This window comes from Oncorhynchus tshawytscha, linkage group LG14 (genome assembly GCF_018296145.1).
Source record: "Oncorhynchus tshawytscha isolate Ot180627B linkage group LG14, Otsh_v2.0, whole genome shotgun sequence".
Classification (NCBI taxonomy): Eukaryota; Metazoa; Chordata; class Actinopteri; order Salmoniformes; family Salmonidae; genus Oncorhynchus; species Oncorhynchus tshawytscha.
Window position 1 is genome coordinate 41,668,255 of NC_056442.1, and position 24,166 is coordinate 41,692,420.

Here is a 24,166-nt window from a genome sequence, read left to right on the forward strand (position 1 = left end):
GGGCTCTCCAAGGGCTATTTCTCAATTATTTTGGCCAGTCAATGTCTGCAACTGCCCTGGCTGTCTGCCTCTGGCTCTCCCTGTCCCTCCATGTAAGGTGACATTTATATCCCTGATTTGTGCTGTGAGAGGTTGTGTCCTATCATGCAAGGCAAGATCTAATAGAGGCTTTTGTGTCCATCAGATGGCCTTGTCCCTCTGTGTTCCCTCTACACTATGCCTCTTGAGCGCAGACACACACACACACGTTTCTATTTCTTACTATACTTTGGGGACCAACAGTTGATTCCCATTCAAAATCATATTTTCCCTAACTCTAATTCCTAAACCTAACCACTAACTCCTAACCCTAATTTTAACCCTAAACCTAACCCCTAAACCTGAAATTGCCTTTTTACAAGTGAGGACTTCAGAATTTTGGGGGGGTTTACTATTATTGTGAGCATTTCTGGTACTCACACGATGGGGTACCAATTGTGTGTACACACACACACACACACACTGAACACACACACACACTGAACACACACACAAATACACACACACACACCAAAGACAAAGGTGGAGGGCGAGAAGGAGAGGTGGAGGGAAAGGAAGATAGTAGAGAAGGAGACAGTGACAGGAAGGAGAGGTGGAGGGAAAGGAAGATGGTAGATGAGGAGACAGTGACAGGAAGGAGAGGTGGAGGGAAAGGAAGATGGTAGATGAGGAGACAGTGACAGGAAGGAGAGGTGGAGGGAAAGGAAGATGGTAGATGAGGAGACAGTGACAGGAAGGAGAGGTGGAGGGAAAGGAAGATGGTAGAGAAGGAGACAGTGACAGGAAGGAGAGGTGGAGGGAAAGGAAGATGGTAGAGAAGGAGACAGTGACAGGAAGGAGAGGTGGAGGGAAAGGAAGATGGTAGAGAAGGAGACAGTGACAGGAAGGAGAGGTGGAGGTAAAGGAAGATGGTAGATGAGGAGACAGTGACAGGAAGGAGAGGTGGAGGGAAAGGAAGATGGTAGATGAGGAGACAGTGACAGGAAGGAGAGGTGGAGGGAAAGGAAGATGGTAGATGAGGAGACAGTGACAGGAAGGAGAGGTGGAGGGAAAGGAAGATGGTAGAGAAGGAGACAGTGACAGGAAGGAGAGGTGGAGGGAAAGGAAGATGGTAGATGAGGAGACAGTGACAGGAAGGAGAGGTGGAGGGAAAGGAAGATGGTAGAGAAGGAGACAGTGACAGGAAGGAGAGGTGGAGGGAAAGGAAGATGGTAGATGAGGAGACAGTGACAGGAAGGAGAGGTGGAGGGAAAGGAAGATGGTAGAGAAGGAGACAGTGACAGGAAGGAGAGGTGGAGGGAAAGGAAGATAGTAGATGAGGAGACAGTGACAGGAAGGAGAGGTGGAGGGAAAGGAAGATGGTAGAGAAGGAGACAGTGACAGGAAGGAGAGGTGGAGGGAAAGGAAGATGGTAGATGAGGAGACAGTGACAGGAAGGAGAGGTGGAGGGAAAGGAAGATGGTAGATGAGGAGACAGTGACAGGAAGGAGCGGTGGAGGGAAAGGAAGATGGTAGATGAGGAGACAGTGACAGGAAGGAGCGGTGGAGGGAAAGGAAGATGGTAGAGAAGGAGACAGTGACAGCTTCAGACGCATGTCTTTATCATCCTAGCGAGCCTCTACTGTGCTCGCCCGGTCGTCTCCCCCCGTCGTCTCCCCCTGTCGTCTCCCCCTGTCGTCTCCCCCTGTCGTCTCCCCCTGTCGTCTCCCCCTGTCGTCTCCCCCTGTCGTCTCGCCCTATCGTCTCGCCCTGTCGTCTTGCCCTGTCGTCTTGCCCTCATTGTGTAGGCAGCGGTCTGGAACGACAAGGAGCATTGGGACAAGGGCCGTCATCACCCCAATACACCCCAGGTGTCATCCCCTTCACTCATGTGATGGTACTGAGCTGCCTAATTGCATGTTACACACGGTTTGTCACCTCTGAGGCCGGCGGGTAGAGAGGAGAGGGTGATGCAGGGGATTATGCTCTGAATATGCTGTCAATGAGGAAAAGCTCCACATGCGGCGGGACCAGGGGACCAAAGACCAGGAGACCAAGAGTAGGCCCGTTGTCTACAATGACCCAGGCCTTACTTACACAGGTCTCAGTGGTTTTCAGAAATTCTTCCAATATGTATCCCACATTTTCCAGTTGTGATGAAGACTTGATGTGGATGCAAATGTATTTAAATGTTGATAAAGTACTATGGTATATACAGACAGTGATCTACTTAGTCTTTTTGGGAGCATGTTTGGACTCAAGTGGCTGTATAGATAGAGTGCTCCACCCTCTCGGTTTAGGAGTTGACAGCCTCTCCATACTGGCTGCATTTCAACCTATTTCTCCATTAGTTCAAAGGCTATGTGATGTTGCCTCACACCTGGAAGGAGATAGCGGTGGGTTGTGCTCTCAAAGCACAGCCCGTCTGTCTGATGGAGAGTACAGATTAGAGGCCCCCTGTTCTGTTTTGATCTACACAGTGGACAGTGCTCTTTAGTATGTGGAGTGGTAGATGGATGGATGCGCCAATTGAGGCCTGCTATGCCTTAGTGCCTTCAGAAATAGACGGTGTGAAATGCACCATTAGCTGGACCCAGAGTCATCTGAAATATCCCTGGTGTGTATATACAATATAATGCTTTGTAGTGACTGGCTGGTTTTTTCTCTCCATCATATCTGTCCGTCCAAAAACATAACAAAATGCATTGGTACTTTTGTTAAAACAGAGATAACTTTGTGGTAGACGTACACACCAGGCCAGACATCCCTCTCCCTGAAAGCTGTTTTTATCAGCAGAGGCTATTTGTTAATAATAGCTGAGGATAAGTAAGCCATTTGAATAGGACTGATATATTAACACTGAGAAATCACAACAGTCACATAATAGGTAATGTATTAACACTGGGAAATCATAACAGTCACATAGGTAATGTATTAACACTGGGAAATCATAACAGTCACATAGGTAATGTATTAACACTGAGAAATCACAACAGTCACATAGGTAATGTATTAACACTGGGAAATCATAACAGTCACATAGGTAATGTATTAACACTGGGAAATCACAACAGTCACATAGGTAATGTATTAACACTGGGAAATCATAACAGTCACATAGGTCATGAATTAACACTGGGAAATCACAACAGTCACATAATAGGTCATGTATTAACACTGGGAAATCACAACAGTCACATAATAGGTCATGTGTTAACAGTGGAAAATCATATCAGTCACATAGGTAATGTATTAACACTGGGAAATCATAACAGTCACATAACAGATAATGTATTAACACTGGGAAATCATAACAGTCACATAACAGATAATGTATTAACACTGGGAAATCATAACAGTCACATAACAGATCATGTATTAACAGTGGGAAATCATATCAGTCACATAACAGATAATGTATTAACAGTGGGAAATCATAACAGTCACATAGGTAATGTATTAACACTGGGAAATCATAACAGTCACATAACAGATAATGTATTAACAGTGGGAAATCATATCAGTCACATAATAGATAATGTATTAACACTGGGAAATCATAACAGTCACATAACAGATAATGTATTAACAGTGGGAAATCATATCAGTCACATAATAGATAATGTATTAACACTGGGAAAACAGTGATGAATATGTTACCTCTGTTCTTCCTGTCTTCCTCCTCTAAGTGTGTTTCTCTACTCTGTTCTTCCTAGAGTAGGGTAGACATACAGGAGTTATCTGGGGGTGTTACATGATTGACCTATACAGTACTATACATCCCTATATGGCTTTAAAGTCACATTATTCTCAGCCTTACTGTACACATGCTGTTCATCACACATTCATTCCCTGCTATGTCACACATCTGAATGGGCAGAAGAGTCGATTCTTCTTCTCTGTCAATGTAGACACATTAAGGCTCTGGATAGTAGTGAGGCAGATCGGCTCCAGTACTATGGCTGAATGCTGTTTGTGGCTCAGAGAGTCAGTCAGTTTTCCCCTGAGCTTGGTGCTTCCAGTGTTCAGACTGAGGCATGCCTTTGATAAGCGCTGCACATAGAGGTCTTCTTTGATAAGCGCTGCACACAGAGGTCTTCTTTGAGAAGCGCTGCACACAGAGGTCTTCTTTGAGAAGCGCTGCACACAGAGGTCTTCTTTGAGAAGCGCTGCACACAGAGGTCTTTGATAAGCGCTGCACACAAAGGTCTTCTTTGAGAAGCGCTGCACACAGAGGTCTTCTTTGAGAAGCGCTGCACACAGAGGTCTTCTTTGATAAGCGCTGCACACAGAGGTCTTCTTTGAGAAGCGCTGCACACAGAGGTCTTCTTTGAGAAGCGCTGCACACAGAGGTCTTCTTTGAGAAGCGCTGCACACAGAGGTCTTTGATAAGCGCTGCACACAGAGGTCTTCTTTGAGAAGCGCTGTACACAGAGGTCTTCTTTGAGAAGCTCTGCACACAGAGGTCTTCTTTGATAAGCGCTGCACACATAGGTCTTCTTTGAGAAGCTCTGCACACAGAGGTCTTCTTTGAGAAGCTCTGCACACAGAGGTCTTCTTTGAGAAGCTCTGCACACAGAGGTCTTCTTTGAGAAGCGCTGCACACAGAGGTCTTTGATAAGCGCTGCACACAGAGGTCTTCTTTGAGAAGCGCTGCACACAGAGGTCTTTGAGAAGCGCTGCACACAGAGGTCTACTTTGATAAGCACATGCAGCAGCAGCTCTAGTAGAGAGAGCTTTCCGTTCTGTCAGACAATGACACACACACACACACACACACACACACACACACACACACACACACACACACACACACAGAGAGAGAGAAAGGACTCACCTCTCCTTGCACCGTGCGATGAACAGATGCCAATGGAGATGGTGCTCTTTTCATATTATTCACTCTCTCCTACATTGCTTATTTTAACACAATTCAACCTTTTTTCAGAGAGCGATTTCCTTTCTGTAGGCTTTAGAAAGCCTTATTGGATGACTGACAAGGCTGCCTTGTGAGTCACAAGGGAAAACAAAACACATATTGCAAATCCGACTCATTTCTGCCACAGCATGTCAACCCTACTGCATGTCAGTGTTTATTACCGGAGTGAGGTTTCTGTGTTGATCACCTAATCTAGTCTTTCTGTGGGAGCTGAAGCAACACTCAGAGAAAAGCTCTTTAGGTTGTGTAACTCTCAAGGTTTTGTGGTAACTTTATATTATGCCTGAAGCAAGGGAATGAAAGGAGATGAAAAGGTGATAGTGGCAGACAGAGAGTGAGGAGGAGAGGGTAAGGGCTGTTGGGGTAAGGAAAGGAGACAGAGACAGAGAGAGTGAAGAGGAGAGGGTAAGGGCTGTTGGGGTGAGGAAAGGAGACAGAGAGAGTGAGGAGGAGAGGGTAAGGGCTGTTGGGGTGAGGAAAGGAGACAGAGAGAGTGAGGAGGAGAGGGTAAGGGCTGTTGGGGTGAGGAAAGGAGACAGAGACAGAGAGAGTGAGGAGGAGAGGGTAAGGGCTGTTGGGGTGAGGAAAGGAGACAGAGAGAGTGAGGAGGAGAGGGTAAGGGCTGTTGGGGTGAGGAAAGGAGACAGAGAGAGTGGGGAGGAGAGGGTAAGGGCTGTTGGGGTGAGGAAAGGAGACAGAGACAGAGAGCGTGAGGAGGAGAGGGTAAGGGCTGTTGGGGTGAAGAAAGGAGACAGAGTTAGTGAGGAGGAGAGGGTATGTCTAGCCATAGCACATAACATGCCCATTCGTAAATCTGGCCCTGTACTCAACATGTCCCCTAGGTCCTCTCCTCATAGCCTGCTATGTGCTATGGCTAGACAGCTGTTACTGTTACTTAGCCCGTTAACAACCATTGGAACATAGTTCAGCCTGCGGATGATGTCCCAGAATACCTTGTCCCAGAGAACTGCCATGCTGTCATAGTTTAAAATAGATTCTAAATCACAATTGTCTGACCTTTCTCCCTCACAGCCCTGGTGTGGTTTTAGTCATCAGGAAGAATAAGCTCATACTTCCTGTGTGCACAAGACTCAATGAGCAATGTAGCAGAGGTCTCTGCAGTGCAGCGCCATTCATTCTCATTTGGGCTGCAGGAGCACCACCTCCGTGTGTGTGTGTGTGTGTGTGTGTGTGTGTGTGTGTGTGTTTGTGTGTATGTGTGTGTGTGTGTGAGAGAGAGAGGACGGAGAAGAGAGAGAGAGAGGACTGAGAAGAGAGAGAGAGGACTGGAGAAGAGAGCGAGAGGACGGAGAAGAGAGAGAGAGGACGGAGAAGAGAGAGAGAGACTGGAGAAGAGAAGAGAGAGAGAGAGGACTGGAGAAGAGAGAGAGGACTGGAGAAGAGAGAGAGAGAGGAATGGAGAAGAGGGAGAGAGAGAGGAATGGAGAAGAGAGAGAGGACTGGAGAAGAGAGAGAGAGAGAAGGACTGGAGAAGAGAGAGAGAGAGAGAGAGAGAGGACTGGTGAAGAGAGAGAGAGAGGACTGGAGAAGAAAGAGAGGACTGGAGAAGAGAGAGAGGACTGGAGAAGAGAGAGAGAGAGGAATGGAGAAGAGAGAGAGAGAGAGAGAGGACTGGAGAAGAGAGAGAGAGAGAGGACTGGAAAAGAGAGAGAGGACTGGAGAAGAGAGAGAGAGGACTGGAGAAGAGAGAGAGAGGACGGAGAAGAGAGAGAGGACTGGAGAAGAGAGAGAGGGACTGGAGAAGAGAGAGGACTGGAGAAGAGAGAGAGAGAGGACTGAGAGAAGAGAGAGAGAGAGGACGGAGAAGAGAGAGAGAGGACTGGAGAAGAGAGAGAGAGGACTGGAGAAGAGAGAGAGAGGACTGGAGAAGAGAGAGAGAGGACTGGAGAAGAGAGAGAGGACGGAGAAGAGAGAGAGGGAGGACTAGAGAGAGAGAGAGAGAGAAGAGAGAGAGAGGAGAGAGAAGAGAGAGAGATAGGGGACTGGAGAAGAGAGAGGGGGACTGGAGAAGAGAGAGAGAGGACTGGAGAAGAGAGAGAGAGGACTGGAGAAGAGAGAGAGAGAGGACTGAAGAAGAGAGAGAGGACTGGAGAAGAGAGTGGGAGAGAGGACTAGAGAAGGGAGAGAGACAGAGGGGCTGGAGAAGAGAGAGAGAGACTGGAGAAGAAAGAGAGAGGGGAATGGTGAAGAGAGACAGAGAGGAGTGGAGAAGAAAGAGAGAGAGGACTGAAGAAGAAAGAGAGAGAGGACTGGAGAAGAGAGAGAGAGAGGACTGGAGAAGAGAGGGAGAGAGAGGACTGAGAAGAAAGAGAGAGAGGACTAGAGAAGAAAGAGAGAGAGAGAGGACTAGAGGAGAGAGAGAGAGGACTGGAGAAGAGAGAGAGAGGGGGCTGGAGGAGAGAGAGAGAGAGGACTAGAGAAGAGAGAGAGAGAGGACTGGAAGAGAGAGAGAGAGAGAGATAGCTGGAGGAGAGAGAGAGGGAGAGAGGACTGGAGAAGAAAGAGAGAGAGAGAGAGAGGACTGGAGAAGAGAGAGAGAGGACTGGAGAAGAGAGAGAGAGGACTGGAGAAGAGAGAGAGAGGACTGGTGAAGCGAGAGAGAGAGGACTGGAGAAGAGAGAGAGAGGACTGGAGAAGAGAGAGAGAGGACGGAGAAGAGAGAGAGAGGACTGGAGAAGAGAGAGAGAGGACTGAGAGAAGAGAGAAGAGAGGAGGGGACTGGAGAAGAGAGAGCGAGAGGACTGGAGAAGAGAGAGAGAGGACTGAGAAGAGAGAGAGAGGACTGAAGAAGAGAGAGGAGAGGACTGAGAAGAGAGAGAGAGGACTGGAGAAGAGAGAGAGGGGACTGAGAAGAGAGAGAGAGAGGACTGGAGAAGAGAGAGAGAGGACTGGAGAAGAAAGAGAGAGGGGACTGGAGAAGAGAGAGAGGGGACTGAGAAGAGAGAGAGAGGACTGGAGAAGAGAGAGAGAGGACTGGAGAAGAGAGAGAGAGAGAGAGAGGACTGAGAAGAGAGAGAGAGAGGACTGGAGAAGAGAGAGAGAGAGAGAGAAGAGAGAGGAGAAGAGAGAGAGAGAGGGCTGGAGGAGAGAGAGAGAGAGAGAGAGAGAGGACTGGAGAAGAGAGAGAGAGGACTGAGAAGAGAGAGGACTGGAGAAGAGAGAGAGAGAGAGGAGTAGAGAAGAGAGAGAGAGAGGACTAGAGAAGAGAGAGAGAGAGGACTGAGAAGAGAGAGAGAGAGGACTGGAGAAGTGAGAGAGAGGACGGAGAAGAGAGAGAGAGAGGACGGAGAAGAGAGAGAGAGGATGGAGAAGAGATAGAGAGAGGACTGGAGAAGAGAGAGAGAGAGGACTGGAGAAGAGAGAGAGAGAGAGGACTGGAGAAGAGAGAGAGAGAGAGGACTGGAGAAGAGAGAGAGAGAGGACTGGAGAAGAGAGAGAGAGAGAGGACTGGTGAAGAGAGAGAGAGAGAGGACTGGAGAAGAGAGAGAGAGGACTGGAGAAGAGAGAGAGAGAGGACTGGAGAAGAGAGAGAAAGAGAGAGGACTGAGAAGAAAGAGAGAGGGGACTAGAGAAGAGAGAGAGAGAGGACTGGAGAAGAGAGAGAGAGAGAGGACTGGAGAAGAGAGAGAGAGGACTGGAGAAGTGAGAGAGAGGACGGAGAAGAGAGAGAGAGGACGGAGAAGAGAGAGAGAGGATGGAGAAGAGAGAGAGAGGACTGGAGAAGAGAGAGAGAGAGAGGACTGAGAAGAGAGAGAGAGATGGAGAAGAGAGAGAGAGAGGAATGGAGAAGAGAGAAGAGAGAGAGAGAGAGAGGACTGGAGAAGAGAGAGAGAGAGAGGACTGGAAAAGAGAGAGAGGACTGGAGAAGAGAGAGAGAGGACTGGAGAAGAGAGAGAGAGGACGGAGAAGAGAGAGAGGACTGAGAAGAGAGAGAGGGGACTGGAGAAGAGAGAGGACTGGAGAAGAGAGAGAGAGAGGACTGGAGAAGAGAGAGAGAGAGGACGGAGAAGAGAGAGAGAGGACTGGAGAAGAGAGAGAGAGGACTGGTGAAGAGAGAGAGAGAGAGGACTGGAGAAGAGAGAGAGAGGACTGGAGAAGAGAGAGAGGACGGAGAAGAGAGAGAGGGAGGACTAGAGAGAGAGAGAGAGAGAGAGAAAGAGATAGGGGACTGGAGAAGAGAGAGGGGGACTGGAGAAGAGAGAGAGAGGACTGGAGAAGAGAGAGAGAGGACTGGAGAAGAGAGAGAGAGAGACTGAAGAAGAGAGAGAGAGAGAGGACTAGAGAGAGAGAGAGGACTGGAGAAGAGAGGGAGAGAGGACTAGAGAAGGGAGAGAGAGAGAGGGGCTGGAGAAGAGAGAGAGAGGACTGGAGAAGAAAGAGAGAGGGGAATGGTGAAGAGAGACAGAGAGGAGTGGAGAAGAAAGAGAGAGAGGACTGAAGAAGAAAGAGAGAGAGGACTGGAGAAGAGAGAGAGAGAGGACTGGAGAAGAGAGAGAGAGGGAGAGAGAGGACTGAGAAGAAAGAGAGAGAGGACTAGAGAAGAAAGAGAGAGAGAGGGACTAGAGGAGAGAGAGAGAGGACTGAGAAGAGAGAGAGAGGGGCTGGAGGAGAGAGAGAGAGAGGACTAGAGAAGAGAGAGAGAGAGAGGACTGGAGAAGAGAGAGAGAGATAGCTGGAGGAGAGAGAGAGAGGACTGGAGAAGAAAGAGAGAGAGAGAGAGAGGACTGGAGAAGAGAGAGAGAGGACTGGAGAAGAGAGAGAGAGGACTGGAGAAGAGAGAGAGAGAGGACTGGTGAAGAGAGAGAGAGGACTGGAGAAGAGAGAGAGAGGACTGGAGAAGAGAGAGAGAGAGACTGGAGAAGAGAGAGAGAGAGGACTGAGAAGAGAGAGAGAGGACTGGAAGAAGAGAGAGAGAGGGACTGAGAAGAGAGAGAGGGGACTGAGAAGAGAGAGCGAGAGGACTGGAGAAGAGACAGAGAGCGAGAGGACTGGAGAAGAGAGAGAGAGAGGACTGAAGAAGAGAGAGGACAAGAGAGAGAGAGAGAGAGAGAAAGAGATAGGGGACTGAGAAGAGAGAGAGGGGACTGAGAAGAGAGAGAGAGAGGACTGGAGAAGAGAGAGAGAGGACTGAGAAGAAAGAGAGAGGGGACTGGAGAAGAGAGAGAGAGAGGACTGGAGAAGAGAGAGAGAGGACTGGAGAAGAGAGAGAGAGGGCTGGAGAGAGAGAGAGAGGACTGAGAAGAGAGAGAGAGAGAGGACTGGAGAAGAGAGAGAGAGAGAGACTGGAGAAGAGAGAGAGAGAGGGCTGGAGAAGAGAGAGAGAGAGAGAGAGAGAGAGAAGAGAGAGAGAGAGAGGACTGGAGAAGAGAGAGAGAGGACTGGAGAATAGAGAGGACTGGAGAAGAGAGAGAGAGAGAGGAGTAGAGAAGAGAGAGAGAGAGGACTAGAGAAGAGAGAGAGAGAGGACTGGAAGAGAGAGAGAGAGAGGACTGGAGAAGAGAGAGAGAGGACTGGAGAAGTGAGAGAGAGGACGGAGAAGAGAGAGAGAGGGCTGGAGAAGAGAGAGAGAGGACTGGAGAAGAGATAGAGAGAGGACTGGAGAAGAGAGAGAGAGAGGACTGAGAAGAGAGAGAGAGAGAGGACTGGAGAAGAGAGAGAGAGAGAGACAGAGAGAGAGAGGACTGGAGAAGAGAGAGAGAGAGGACTGGAGAAGAGAGAGAGAGAGAGAGAGAGGACTGGAGAAGAGAGAGAGAGAGAGGACTGGAGAAGAGAGAGAGAGGACTGGAGAAGAGAGAGAGAGGACTGAGAAGAGAGAGAAAGAGAGAGGACTGGAGAAGAAAGAGAGAGGGGACTAGAGAAGAGAGAGAGAGGACTGGAGAAGAGAGAGAGAGAGGACTGGAGAAGAGAGAGAGAGGACTGGAGAAGAGAGAGAGAGGAGGAGAGAGAGAGAGAGGGACTGAGAAGAGAGAGAGAGGACTGAGAAGAGAGAGAGAGGATGGAGAAGAGAGAGAGAGGACTGGAGAAGAGAGAGAGAGAGGACTGAGAAGAGAGAGAGAGAGATGAGGAGAGAGGACTGGAGAAGAGAGAGAGAGAAGAGAGAGAGAGAGGACTGAAGAGAGAGAGAGAGGACTGGAGAAGAGAGAGAAAGAGAGAGGACTGAGAAGAAAGAGAGAGGACTGGAGAAGAAAGAGAGGGGACTGGAGAAGAGAGAGAGAGAGACTGGAGAAGAGAGAGAGAGGACTGGAGAAGAGAGAGAGAGGACTGGAGAAGAGAGAGAGAGAGGACTGGAGAAGAGAGAGAGAGGACTGGAGAAGAGAGAGAGAGAGACTGGAGAAGAGAGAGAGAGGATGGAGAAGAGAGAGAGAGAGGACTGGAGGAGAGAGAGAGAGAGGACTGGAGAAGAGAGAGAGAGAGAGATGGCTGGAGGAGAGAGAGAGAGGACTGAGAAGAGAGAGAGAGAGGACTGAGAAGGAGAGAGAGAGGACTAGAGAAGAGAGAGAGAGGACTAGAGAAGAGAGAGAGAGGACTGGAGAAGAGAGAGAGACTGGAGAAGAGAGAGAGAGAAGAGAGAGAGAGAGAGACTGAGAGGAAGAAGAGAGAGAGGACTGGAGAAGAGAGAGAGAGAGGACTGAGAAGAGAGAGAGAGACTGGAGAAGAGAGAGAGAGAGAGAGGACAGAGAAGAGAGAGAGAGAGAAGAGAGAGAGAGAGAGGACTGGGAAGAGAGAGAGAGACTGGAGAAGAGAGAGAGAGGACTGGAGAAGAGAGAGAGAGGACGGAGAAGAGAGAGAGAGAGGACTGGAGAAGAGAGAGAGAGAGAGGACTGGAGAAGAAAGAGAGAGAGAAGAGAGAGAGAGAGGACTGGAGAAGAGAGAGAGAGAGACTGGAGAAGAGAAGAGAAGAGAGGGCTGAGAGGAGAGAGAGAGAGACTGAGAAAGAGAGAGAGAGAGATGGCTGAGAGAGAGAGAGAGAGACTGAGAAGAGAGAGAGAGGACTGAGAAGAGAGAGAGAGGACTGAAGAGAAGGACTGAGAGAGAGAGGACTGAGAGAAGAGATAGAGAGAGAGGCTGGAGAGAGAGAGAGAGGACTGGAGAAGAGAGAGAGAGAGAGAGAGAGAGAGAGAGAGGACTGGAGAAGAGAGAGAGACTGAGAAGAGAGAGAGAGAGAGACTGGAGAAGAGAGAGAGAAGAGAAGAGAGAGAGGGGACTGAGAGAGAGAGAGAGGAGGACTGAGAAGAGAGAGAGAGAGGACTGGAGAAGAGAGAGAGAGAGGACTGGAGAAGAGAGAGAGAGAGGACTGGAGAAGAGAGAGAGAGAGAGGACTGGAGAGAGAGAGAGAGGACTGGAGAAGAGAGAGAGAGAGGACTGGAGAGAGAGAGAGAGAGGACTGGAGAAGAAAGAGAGAGAGAGGACTGGAGAAAGAGAGAGAGGACTGGAGAAGAGAGAGAGAGGACTGGAGAAGAGAGAGAGAGGACTGAGAGAGAGAGAGATAGAAGAGAGAGAGAGAGGACTGGAGAAGAGAGAGAGAGGGACTGGAGAAGAGAGAGAGAGAGGACTGGAGAAGAGAGAGAGAGAGACTGGAGAGAGAGAGAGAGACTGGAAGAGAGAGAGAGAGGACTGGAGAGAAGAGAGAGAGGACTGAGAAGAGAGAGAGAGAGGACTGAGAAGAAGAGAGAGAGAGAGAAGAGAGAGAGAGGACTGAGAGAGAGAGAGAGAGAGAGACTGGAGAAGAGAGAGAGAGGACTGGAGAAGAGAGAGAGAGAGGACTGGAGAAGAGAGAGAGAGGACTGGAGAAGAGAGAGAGAGAGGACTGAGAGAAGAGAGAGACTGAGAAGAGAGAGAGGACTGAGAAGAGAGAGAGAGACTGAGAAGAGAGAGAGAGGACTGGAGAAGAGAGAGAGAGAGGACTGAGAAGAGAGAGAGAGAGGACTGAGAAGAGAGAGAGAGAGAGAGAGAAGAGAGAGAGAAGAGAAGAGAGAGAGACTAGAGAGAGAGGACTGGAGAAGAGAGAGAGAGGACTGGAGAAGAAGAGAGAGAGAGAGACTGAGAAGAGAGAGAGAGGACTGGAGAAGAGAGAGAGAGACTGGAGAAGAGAGAGAGAGAGACTGGAGAAGAGAGAGAGAGGACTGGAGAAGAGAGAGAGAGAGAGAGAGACTGGACTGGAGAAGAGAGAGAGGACTGAGAAGAGAGAGAGAGGACTGGAGAAGAGAGAGAGAGAGGACTGAGAAGAGAGAGAGAGGACTGAAGAGAGAGAGAGGACTGGAGAAGAGAGAGAGAGAGAGAGACTGAGAGAGAAGAGAGAGAGAGAGGACTGGAGAGAGAGAGAGAGGACTGGAGAAGAGAGAGAGAGAGACTGAGAAGAGAGAGAGAGGACTGGAGAAGAGAGAGAGAGGGACTGAAGAGAGAGAGAGAGAGAGAGAGAGAGAGGACTGAAGAGAGAGAGAGAGAGAGGACTGGAGAAGAGAGAGAGAGAGAGGACTGGAGAAGAGAGAGAGAGAGGACTGAGAAGAGAGAGAGAGAGGACTGGAGAAGAGAGAGAGAGGACTGGAGAAGAGAGAGAGGGACTGAGAAGAGAGAGAGGACTGGAGAAGAGAGAGAGAGAGGGACTGAGAAGAAGAGAGAGAGAGAGAGACTGGAGAAGAGAGAGAGAGGACTGAGAAGAGAGAGAGAGGACTGGAGAAGAGAGAGGAGGACTGGAGAAGAGAGAGAGAGAGAGGACTGGAGAAGAGAAGAGAGAGAGAAGAGAGAGAGAGAGAGGACTGGAGAAGAGAGAGAGAGAGACTGGAGAAGAGAGAGAGAGAGGACTGGAGAAGAGAGAGAGGACTGGAGAAGAGAGAGAGAGAGAGGACTGGAGAAGAGAGAGAGAGAGGACTGAGAAGAGAGAGAGAGAGAGGACTGGAGAAGAGAGAGAGAGAGAGAGAGGACTGGAGAAGAGAGAGAGAGACTGAGAAGAGAGAGGACGGAGAGAAGAGAGAGAGAGAGAGAGAGAGAAGAGAGAGAGAGAGAGACTGAGAAGAGAGAGAGAGAGGACTGGAGAAGAGAGAGAGAGGACTGGAGAAGAGAGAGAGAGAGGGACTGGAGAGAGAGAGAGAGAGAGAGAGAGAGGACTGGAGAAGAGAGAGAGAGAGACTGGAGAAGAGAGAGAGAGGACTGGAGAAGAAAGAGAGAGAGGAATGGACTGAAGAGAGACAGAAAGGAGAGAGAAGAGAGAGAGAGAGGACTGAAGAAGAGAGAGAGGAGGACTGGAGAAGAGAGAGAGAGAGGACTGAGAAGAGAGAGAGAGAGAGAGAGGAGAGAAGAGAGAGAGGACTGGAAGAAGAGAGAGAGAGGACTGGAGAAGAGAGAGAGAGAGGACTGGAGAAGAGAGAGAGAGGGGGCTGGAGGAGAGGAGAGAGGACTGAGAGAAGAGAGAGAGAGAGGACTGAGAAGAGAGAGAGAGAGGACTGAGAGAGAGGACTGAAGAGAGAGAGAGAGGACTGGAGAAGAGAGAGAGAGAGGACTGGAGAAGAGAGAGAGAGGACTGGAGAAGAGAGAGAGAGACTGGAGAAGAGAGAGAGAGAGGACTGGAGAGAAGAGAGAGAAGAGAGAGGGGACTGGAGAAGAAGAGAGAGAGAGGAGAGAAGAGAGAGAGGGACTGGAGAAGAGAGAGAGAGAGATGGAGAAGAGAGAGAGAGAGTACTGAGAAGAGAGAGAGAGAGGACTGAAGGACTGAGAGAGAGAGAGAGAGAGATAGGGACTGGAGAAGAGAGAGAGGGGACTGGAGAAGAGAGAGAGAGAGGACTGAGAAGAGAGAGAGACTGGAGAAGAAAGAGAGAGGGGACTGGAGAAGAGAGAGAGAGGACTAGAGAAGAGAGAGAGAGGACTGAGAAGAGAGAGAGAGGGCTGGAGAAGAGAGAGAGAGAGGACTGGAGAAGAGAGAGAGAGAGAGGACTGGAGAAGAGAGAGAGAGAGAACTGAGAAGAGAGAGAGAGAGGGCTGGAGAGAGAGAGAGAGAGAGAGAGAGGACTGGAGAAGAGAGAGAGAGAGAGGACTGGAGAAGAGAGAGAGAGGACTGAGAATAGAGAGGACTGAAGAGAGAGAGAGAGAGAGAGAGAGAGAGACTAGAGAAGAGAGAGAGAGAGGACTGAGAAGAGAGAGAGAGAGGACTGGAGAAGAGAGAGAGAGAGGAGAACTGAGAGAGAGAGAGAGAGAGACGGAGAAGAGAGAGAGAGGACTGGAAGAGAGAGAGAGAGGACTGGAGAAGAGAGAGAGAGAGGACTGGAAGAAGAGAGAGAGAGGACTGGAGAAGAGAGAGAGAGAGAGAGGAGGACTGGAGAAGAGAGAGAGAGAGGACTGGAGAAGAGAGAGAAGAGACTGAGAGAGAGAGAGACTGGAGAAGAGAGAGAGAGGACTGGAGAAGAGAGAGAGAGAGGACTGGAGAAGAGAGAGAAAGAGAGAGGACTGGAGAAGAAAGAGAGGAGGGGACTAGAGAAGAGAGAGAGAGGACTGGAGAAGAGAGAGAGAGAGGACTGGAGAGAGAGAGAGGACTGGAGAAGAGAGAGAGGACGGAGAAGAGAGAGAGAGGACGGAGAAGAGAGAGAGGATGGAGAAGAGAGAGATAGGACTGGAGAAGAGAGAGAGAGAGGACTGGAGAAGAGAGAGAGAGATGGAGAGAGAGGACTGGAGAAGAGAGAGAGAGAAGAGAGAGAGAGAGGACTGGAAGAGAGAGAGAGAGGACTGAGAGAGAGGACTGGAGAAGAGAGAGAAAGAGAGGGACTGGAGAAGAAAGAGAGAGGACTGGAGAAGAAAGAGAGGGGACTGGAGAAGAGAGAGAGAGAGGACTGGAGAAGAGAGAGAGAGGACTGGAGAAGAGAGAGAGAGGACTGGAGAAGAGAGAGGGAGAGGACTGGAGAAGAGAGAGAGAGGACTGGAGAAGAGAGAGAGAGAGGACTGGAGAAGAGAGAGAGAGGATGGAGAAGAGAGAGAGAGGGCTGGAGGAGAGAGAGAGAGAGGACTGGAGAAGAGAGAGAGAGATGGCTGGAGGAGAGAGAGAGAGGACTAGAGAAGAGAGAGAGAGAGGACTAGAGAAGGAGAGAGAGGACTAGAGAAGAGAGAGAGAGGACTAGAGAAGAGAGAGAGAGGACTGGAGAAGTGAGAGAGAGGACGGAGAAGAGAGAGAGAGGAGGAGAAGAGAGAGAGAGGATGGAGAAGAGAGACTGGAGAAGAGAGAGAGAGAGAGGACTGGAGAAGAGAGAGAGAGAGAGGACTGGAGAAGAGAGAGAGAGAGAGAGGACTGGAGAAGAGAGAGAGAGGACAGAGAAGAGAGAGAGAGGACTGGAGAAGAGAGAGAGAGAGAGGACTGGTGAAGAGAGAGAGAGAGGACTGGAGAAGAGAGAGAGAGGACTGGAGAAGAGAGAGAGGACGGAGAAGAGAGAGAGAGGACTGGAGAAGAGAGAGAAAGAGAGAGGACTGGAGAAGAAAGAGAGAGGGGACTAGAGAAGAGAGAGAGAGAGGACTGAGAAGAGAGAGAGACGACTGGAGAAGTGAGAGAGAGGACGGAGAAGAGAGAGAGAGGACGGAAAAGAGAGAGAGAGGGATGGAGAAGAGAGAGAGAGAGAGACTGGAGAAGAGAGAGAGAGGACTGGAGAAGAGAGAGAGAGAGGACTGGAGAAGAGAGAGAGAGAGAGAGAGAGAGGGGACTGGAGAAGAGAGAGAGAGAAGAGAGAGAGAGAGAGGACTGGTGAAGAGAGAGAGAGAGGACTGGTGAAGAGAGAGAGAGAGGACTGGAGAAGAGAGAGAGAGGACTGGAGAAGAGAGAGAGGAGGAGAAGAGAGAGAGAGAGGACTGGAGAAGAGAGAGAAAGAGAGAGGACTGGAGAAGAAAGAGAGGGGACTGAGAAGAGAGAGAGAGAGGACTGGAGAAGAGAGAGAGAGAGAAGAGAAGAGAGAGAGAGACTGGAGAAGAGAGAGAGAGAGGACTGGAGAAGAGAGAGAGAGAGAGAGATGGCTGGAGGAGAGAGAGAGAGAGACTGGAGAAGAGAGAGAGAGATGACTGGAGAAGAGAGAGAGACTAGAGAAGAGAGAGAGGACTAGAGAAGAGAGAGAGAGGGCTGGAGAAGAGAGAGAGAGAGAAGAGAGAGAGAGAGACTAGAGAAGAGAGAGAGAGAGAACTGGAGAAGAGAGAGAGAGGGCTGGAGGAGAGAGAGAGAGAGAGAGAGAGAGGACTGAGAAGAGAGAGAGAAGAGAAGAGAGAGAGGACTGGAGAAGAGAGAGAGAGGACTGGAGAAGAGAGAGAGAGAGGACTGAAGAAGAGAGAGAGAGAGGACTGAAGAAGAGAGAGAGAGAGGACTGGAGAAGAGAGAGAGAGGATGGAGAAGAGAGAGAGAGGACTGGAGAAGAGAGAGAGAGGACTGGAGAAGAGAGAGAGAGAGGACTGGAGAAGAGAGAGAGAGAGGACTGGAGAAGAGAGAGAGAGAGGACTGGAGAAGAGAGAGAGAGAGGATGGAGAAGAGAGAGAGAGAGGACTGGAGAAGAGAGAGAGAGGACTGGAGAAGGGAGATAGGGTTGGTATAGACATAGGAGAAACAGGCAGAGTAGTAGGCAAAGAGACAAATGCAACAAGGAGATTTAGGAGTGCTAGTCAAAGAGGAGGATAGGTAGCAGAGTAGAGAGATGGGTAAACAAGGCAGCACAGACCGTATAGGTCTGGTCCTCTCGGCGTCAACCCAAATGATGGCTTTGTTCCCTGCAGAAACTACCACCTAAATATATAGAAACCTGCAGAAACTACCAGCTAAATATTGGCTTTTTCTCTCCAGTAATAATGGAGCCATGAAATTGATTTAATGTCGCTGAGGTTCTCCTGGGCGGCGCCTCTGCAGTCTGTGAATACAAAACAATGAACATCCACAGCCGCCCTAAGATCTATTAATTAACCCAGCTAATCCCCAACACCTTATCTCTCTCAACAACTTTGCCCATCGAACAGTAACTTTGGAACACAGAGGCTACAGGTTGCCGAGTCGCAACATTGGCAGTGAAGGAGAAACACAGATTGACACTTTTTTGTCTCGTGAAATATTTGGCACTTGTTGTGAAATGTTTGACTTGATGTCTGAGGAGATTGGAGGGCAGTTAGCAAATCATTTGTATGCCTGTGAGAATCCAAGCTCGGTATGAACACAGCGTGAAAAGCGTACCTGTCCAATCCTACCCCACTGCGCTGCCACAGAGAGAGAGAGATTTCTGTTCATCATGGCCTTATCTACCAGCCAGTCTCTCTCTCAGCATGGTCCTCCTCCACATTGACCTCCAGGCCCCTACCCATGTAGTGTCCCTGCAGGAGGGGAACCACCTCATCCTGGACACCACAGTGTTCCTCTTAACCCTCACCACCCCTTAACACAGCCCCTCAGAGCACAGCATTCAGGCCCACTTACCTCCACCAGCTCTCTGATTGTCCTCTTTCCTAGAACCTCGCTTCCACTCATCCTTTTCCTTCTCTTGTGTCTGCCCTTTCTCCTGGTGGCCTTTTTGGACTGGTCTAGTGAGTGGGCCTGCCTCAAACCAAGGGTACCACGTCGCTCAATAACTTCCTCCTGCGGACAGATCACTGTCCTATCATACACGCACTGGCATCTCCCCTCTCAATATTACACATCAACTCAGTCTTTTGTTCAGACTTGTTCCCAATCTCGTCCCAAAGTCCAATTTGTTGATTATATATTAGCATCAAATCAGAGGTTATTAAGTCCCCTAATAGAACAGGATGGGGACTGGCTTTGTTTAGTAAGAGAGAAGAGAAAGAAGCAGAGAGAGAGAGAGAGACAAGTGGAATTACATGGTGTCCCTGCTATCTGAAGACAACCATCTGCCAATGTCACTGCTCCATTGTGTCTGGGCCCTCTACCATGAATAGCCCTCTGCAGCCAAAGATGTTTTAATTAGTGAGAGAGATGGTCTGTAATTATATTTATATCATAATAACTAACCACTCTGACTGACTGAGTCCTCGTCCTCCTCGCTGGGTCTTTCATTGTCTCCCTCTATGATGATGATATTTAATTCTAATGTTAGAAGACTGCAGATCCCAGTCAAAGTGAACATCCAGGCCCTCGACGGGCGAGTACACACTCAGGAGCTGGTCCGTGTTCACACACACACACACACACACACACACACACACACACACACACACACACACACACACACACACACACACACACACACACACACACACACACACACATACACATACACACACACACACACAGCATCTCTCAGCCATGTCAATGCATGTCCAACTTCACCAACAACCCTTCCCCAATCACTTTATTATCAAAGGCTACAACTGTATTTTTGACAAAAGCAAACTACTTTACTGGCTGCCGTTGCTTATCAAAGCCTAAACAGCAGCTGATTAGTTGACCGACTGCAACTCCCTCTTCTTTGTGTGAGTATATTGAAAGAATAGGTAACCACAAAGATGTACATTAGAAGGTTATTGTCCAAAGTATATATATATTGACTGGCCTTGTTTAACTGAGTGCATACTGCATGTAAAGATCTTTGTAGAATGCTGTGGATACTGTCTTCTTTGTTATATTTGTTTGCAAGTTAAATCATTGACAGGGAAAGAGATAATGAAGAGCAGAAAAGGGCTTGTGTGCTTTCAAACCACAGACAATTGAGCCTCATTGTGTTATGAATATTGGGAACAATGGCGAAACACTTGAAAGAAAGGAGCGTTTCAATATGCACGCACTCTCTTGCTCTCTCTCTCATCTCTTCCTCTCTCTCTTCTCCTCTCTCCTCTCCTCTATCTAGAATCTCCTCAACCTGTGTCCTCCTGCCCCAGCCAACCTCCACCCAAAGGGCAGTCAGAACTAAGCAATGAATCCCAGATGCCCAGACCCATAATAACACCATAAAGCGCTGATAAAACAGGTCGGCAGAGGGATGACAGGTCGACTGAGGCTGGGGCGGAAGCTTGCTCAAGCCTAACCAGAGTCGCCTCTCTTCCACAAATCATCCCACTGTTCCTCCCTCGTTCCCCAGGCTCAGTGGTCCGCCAGGGCTGCAACAGCCGGTCACGCTTTCTGGAGACCAAATTATCCTCCTGATTGATTGAGTTCCAAAGCATAAACCTCGCCGGCTGACAACTGCAGCTGATTCGCTCTCCCGACTTTACGGCTTTCTCTCTCCCTCCCTCCCTCCCTTCCTCTGCACTGAGCACACAGAGCCGACGAGATAAATTACTTAAGTGGACGACAAAGTGTGCAAGCGTGTTGCAAATTTCCATATCGGTCTTCATGGTGCATGATGTTTGTTGTGTTTCCAAGTTAACCCTTTATTTCCCATTCTTGAGGATCTGGAAGACTGGTCCCTCCCCCTGATACAGCTTGCCAACTAGAAGATTCCCCCACTCGTCTTTTCCTCATGTTAGAAAATTATGTCACTCGCTAATCCAAAACTAATCCCAGTTACTGGGAATATGGAGAGATACACACACTAAGTCACTCTCTCTCACACTAGTCGACCCCCTCCCCATACACACAGATTAAAACATTCACTCTTTCTCACACAACCCCCCCACACACACACAAACACACACACAGTCACACACAATCCGACCCCTCCACACACACTCTCTCTCTCTCCCACACACACTGATGCCTTGTCCCCCTCTGTCCCCCAGGCTTCCCAGCGACGGCGTATGGACCGGTGGCAGCAGTGGCAGCAGCGGCAGTGCGTGGCTCAGGTAGGGGGGCCCGTGGAAGAGGTGGCTACATGGCATACCAGCAGAACGCAGGGGCAGGTAAACGCTCTGTCGGTATTCTGTGTGGCTACTGCAACGCTCCATGCTCTGTTCTCACTGGCCGCCGATACTCTTCTCACACCTGCTGTATACACACACACACTCTCTTAATAGACAAGAGAGGAAAGAAAGAGCATAGTAAACTCCCCGTTCTCTCCTCACTTGCCTCTGCACTGGCTAAAATGGACAGAGGATGAGGATAGGACCAGGGTAGCAGTCTCTAGTTGTCTTGATTCAGAGCTACTATACCTGCCAGCTCTGTGTTTGATAGGTAGAAATGCTACCTACTGTAATGTACCTCCATAGTACAATATGGGACTGCAGATCCAGGGAGCAGGATGTTGATTTCTCATGTCGGTCACTCGTATCACTCATACACCTCTTTCAGAGAAGGCTCCTAACTTGAAATCAGCATATGCTGATGTGCCTACTGATATCGATTGGTTTACTCAAAAATCTGACTTCTACACAAATCTCAAGTTAGGATACGGCTTGCCCCTATAACACCTTCCAGTCTCTAAATAACCAAGCCAGCATCATGAGTGTCCAGATTCCTGAGTCCTGCTTAAATTGGCTCCCTCGTTGACTTTTTCTATTCCCTGGCCATTGATTGGCTAGTACGATAGCTTAATCAATCACACTGACTTTGTCCACAGACACAGCAATATATAGCTAAATAAACACTGGAGAAAAACAAGCGGCGGGGCTGGAATTGACAGATGGCATTTTGGCTGCGAGGGAAAATGATCGGACACTCTAATTGGCTGTCAGAACGCCTGGCCCCTGGAGGCAGTGTGGTGCTGGGTTGCACTCTGACAGTTAGGGTTGGAGGTTCAGCCTAACACACACACACCTGATATGAGAAATCAAAAGCAGATACTTTGATGCCGTATGTCCTAGGTGAGTCTGGGGGATGAGGACAGGGGCAAGTATAAAGGCTGTGGTTAGACTAGACTGGGTTTATCCTACTTTACTCCATGCAAGTTAGTGCAGGGCTGGCCTAGGCAATACAGCTGGGCTGACCTGGGCGAGACAGAGAGCCAGTAACAGAGCTAGCCCTTGGCTACAGTTCACTATGTTGCTCCAGCTCTTCCACTGACGGTCTCCTGGATGATTCTGTAACTGTATCACACTCAGGGAGAACCAGAGGGGAAGGCTAAGGTACCAACAGGACCCACAGAGCCCATGTTGCTGACATTTAGACATTGACCTTTCTCTGCAACTTCATCTAGTACTCATTACCAAGAGACATGAGTTTACAAACTCCACTCTGCATAGATCTAGTCTGAAGTGAAGGAGCAGATGGAGTTTTGATATATAGCTGGGTAGCTTACCCACCATGCTAACTGGCTTTTGTGTGATGCTAAAGGATGGCTCTCACAGTAATAATTACATTCTAATGTTGTCCCCTGGCTGAGCCCTTCTGCAATTGGCTCAGGTTCTGTGTGGTCATCTCACAGTTACTGTAACTCACTCACCATCAAGAACAAGACAGTCATGTGTTGGAATGTTTTGAAGTGATTCAGCAGATGTTTGCAGATGTAGGTCCTTGAAGCACATCTGTTCAATGCAACTGGTTCTGTTTACAGAGGAACAGTAGGCTACAAAGGACCCTGTCTGGGATCAAGTTAGGCTGTTATGACAGATTATTTATTTACTCAAAAGATAACTTGACCTAATCTCAAACATAAGCCATCGCAATATTCAATACTTACAGTTGAAGTCAGAAGTTTACATACACCTTAGCCAAATACATTTCAACTCAGTTTTTCACAATTCCTGACATTTAATCCTTGTAAAAATTCCCTCTCTTAGGTCAGTTAGGATCACCACTTTATTTTAAGAATGTGAAATGTCAGAATAATAGTAGAGAGATTGATTTATTCCAGCTTTTATTTCTTTCATCACATTCCCGGTGGGTCAGAAGTTTACATACACTCAATTAGTATTTGATAGCATTGCCTTTAAATGATTTAACTTGGGTCAAACATTTCGGGTAGCCTTCCACAAGCTTCCCACAATAAGTTAGGTGAATTTTAGCCCATTCCTCCTGACAGAGCTGGTGTAACTGAGTCAGGTTTGTCAACCTCCTTGCTTGCACACGCTTTTTCAGTTCTGCCCACACATTTTCTATAGGGTGGGGTCAGGGCTTTGTGATGGCCATTCCACTCTTGACTTTGTTGTCCTTAAGCCATTTTGCCACAACTTGGAAGTATGGTTAGGGTTAATGTCCATTTGGAAGACCCATTTGCGACCAAGCTTTAAACTCCTGACTGATGTCTTGAGATGTTGCTTCAATATATCCACATAATTTTCCATCCTCATGAAGCCATCTATTTTGTGAAGTGCACCAGTCCCTCCTGAAGCAAAGCACCCCCACAACATGATGCTGCCACCCCCATGCTTCACGGTTGGGATGGTGTTCTTCGGCTTGCAAGCCTCCCCCTTTTTCCTCCAAACATAACGATGATCATTATGGCCAAACAGTTCTATTTTTGTTTCATCAGACCAGAGGACATTTCTCCAAAAAATACGATCTTTGTCCCCATGTGCAGTTGCAAACCGTAGTCTGGCTTTTTTATGGTGGTTTTGGAGCAGTAGCTTCTTCTTTGCTGAGTGGCCTTTCAGGTTATGTCGATATAGGACTCGTTTTACTGTGGATATAGATACTTTTGTACCTGTTTCCTCCAGCATCTTCACAAGGTCCTTTCGCACAAAAGTATGTTAATCTCTCAGAGACAGAACGTGTCTCCTTCCTGAGCGGTATGACGGCTACGTGGTCCCATGGTGTTTATACTTGCGCACTATTGTTTGTACAGATGAATGTGGTACCTTCAGGCATTTGGAAATTGCTCCCAAGGATGAACCAGACTTGTGGAGGTCTACCATTTTTTTTCTGAGGTCTTGGCTGATTTCTTTTTCTTTTCCCATGATGTCAAGCAAAGAGGCACTGAGTTTGAAGGTAGGCCTTGAAATACATCCACAGGTACGCCTCCAATTCACTCAAATGATGTCAATTAGCCTATCAGAAGCTGTTAAAGCCATGACATCATTTTCTGGAATCTTCCAAGCTGTTTAACGGCACAGTCAACTTGGTGTATGTAAACGTCTGACCCACTGGAATTGTGATACAGTGAATTATAAGTGAAATAATCTGTCTGTCAACAATTGTTGGAAAAATTACTTGTGTCATGCACAAAGTAGATGTCCTTAACTGACTTGCCAAAACTATAGTTTGTTGACAAGAAATTTGTGGAGTGGTTGAAAAACTAATTTGAATGACTCCAACCTAAGTGTATGTGAACTTCCGACTTCAACTGTAACTATGGACATGGGTTTTGAATTACAATTGAAAAAAGGAGAGGGTGACAAGACAGTGAGACCTGAGGAAGATGTTAA

The 24,166-nt window shown here is 48.5% G+C and overlaps 1 protein-coding gene across 8 annotated transcripts in view; it reads left to right on the forward strand.

Moving 5' to 3' along the window:
• LOC112267442 (RNA-binding protein Musashi homolog 2) overlaps positions 1 to 24,166 on the forward strand; it is a 334,245-nt gene that overhangs the window by 285,507 nt on the left and 24,572 nt on the right. For 4 of the 8 annotated variants that reach the window (XM_042297533.1, XM_042297535.1, XM_042297536.1 and 1 more), the window contains exon 11: positions 20,648 to 20,767. In XM_042297533.1, the coding sequence (XP_042153467.1) occupies positions 20,648 to 20,767 (120 nt within the window). The remainder of the gene's footprint in view (positions 1 to 20,647; positions 20,768 to 24,166) is intronic. The other 4 variants (XM_042297534.1, XM_042297537.1, XM_042297540.1 and 1 more) reach the window with 1 other exon arrangement.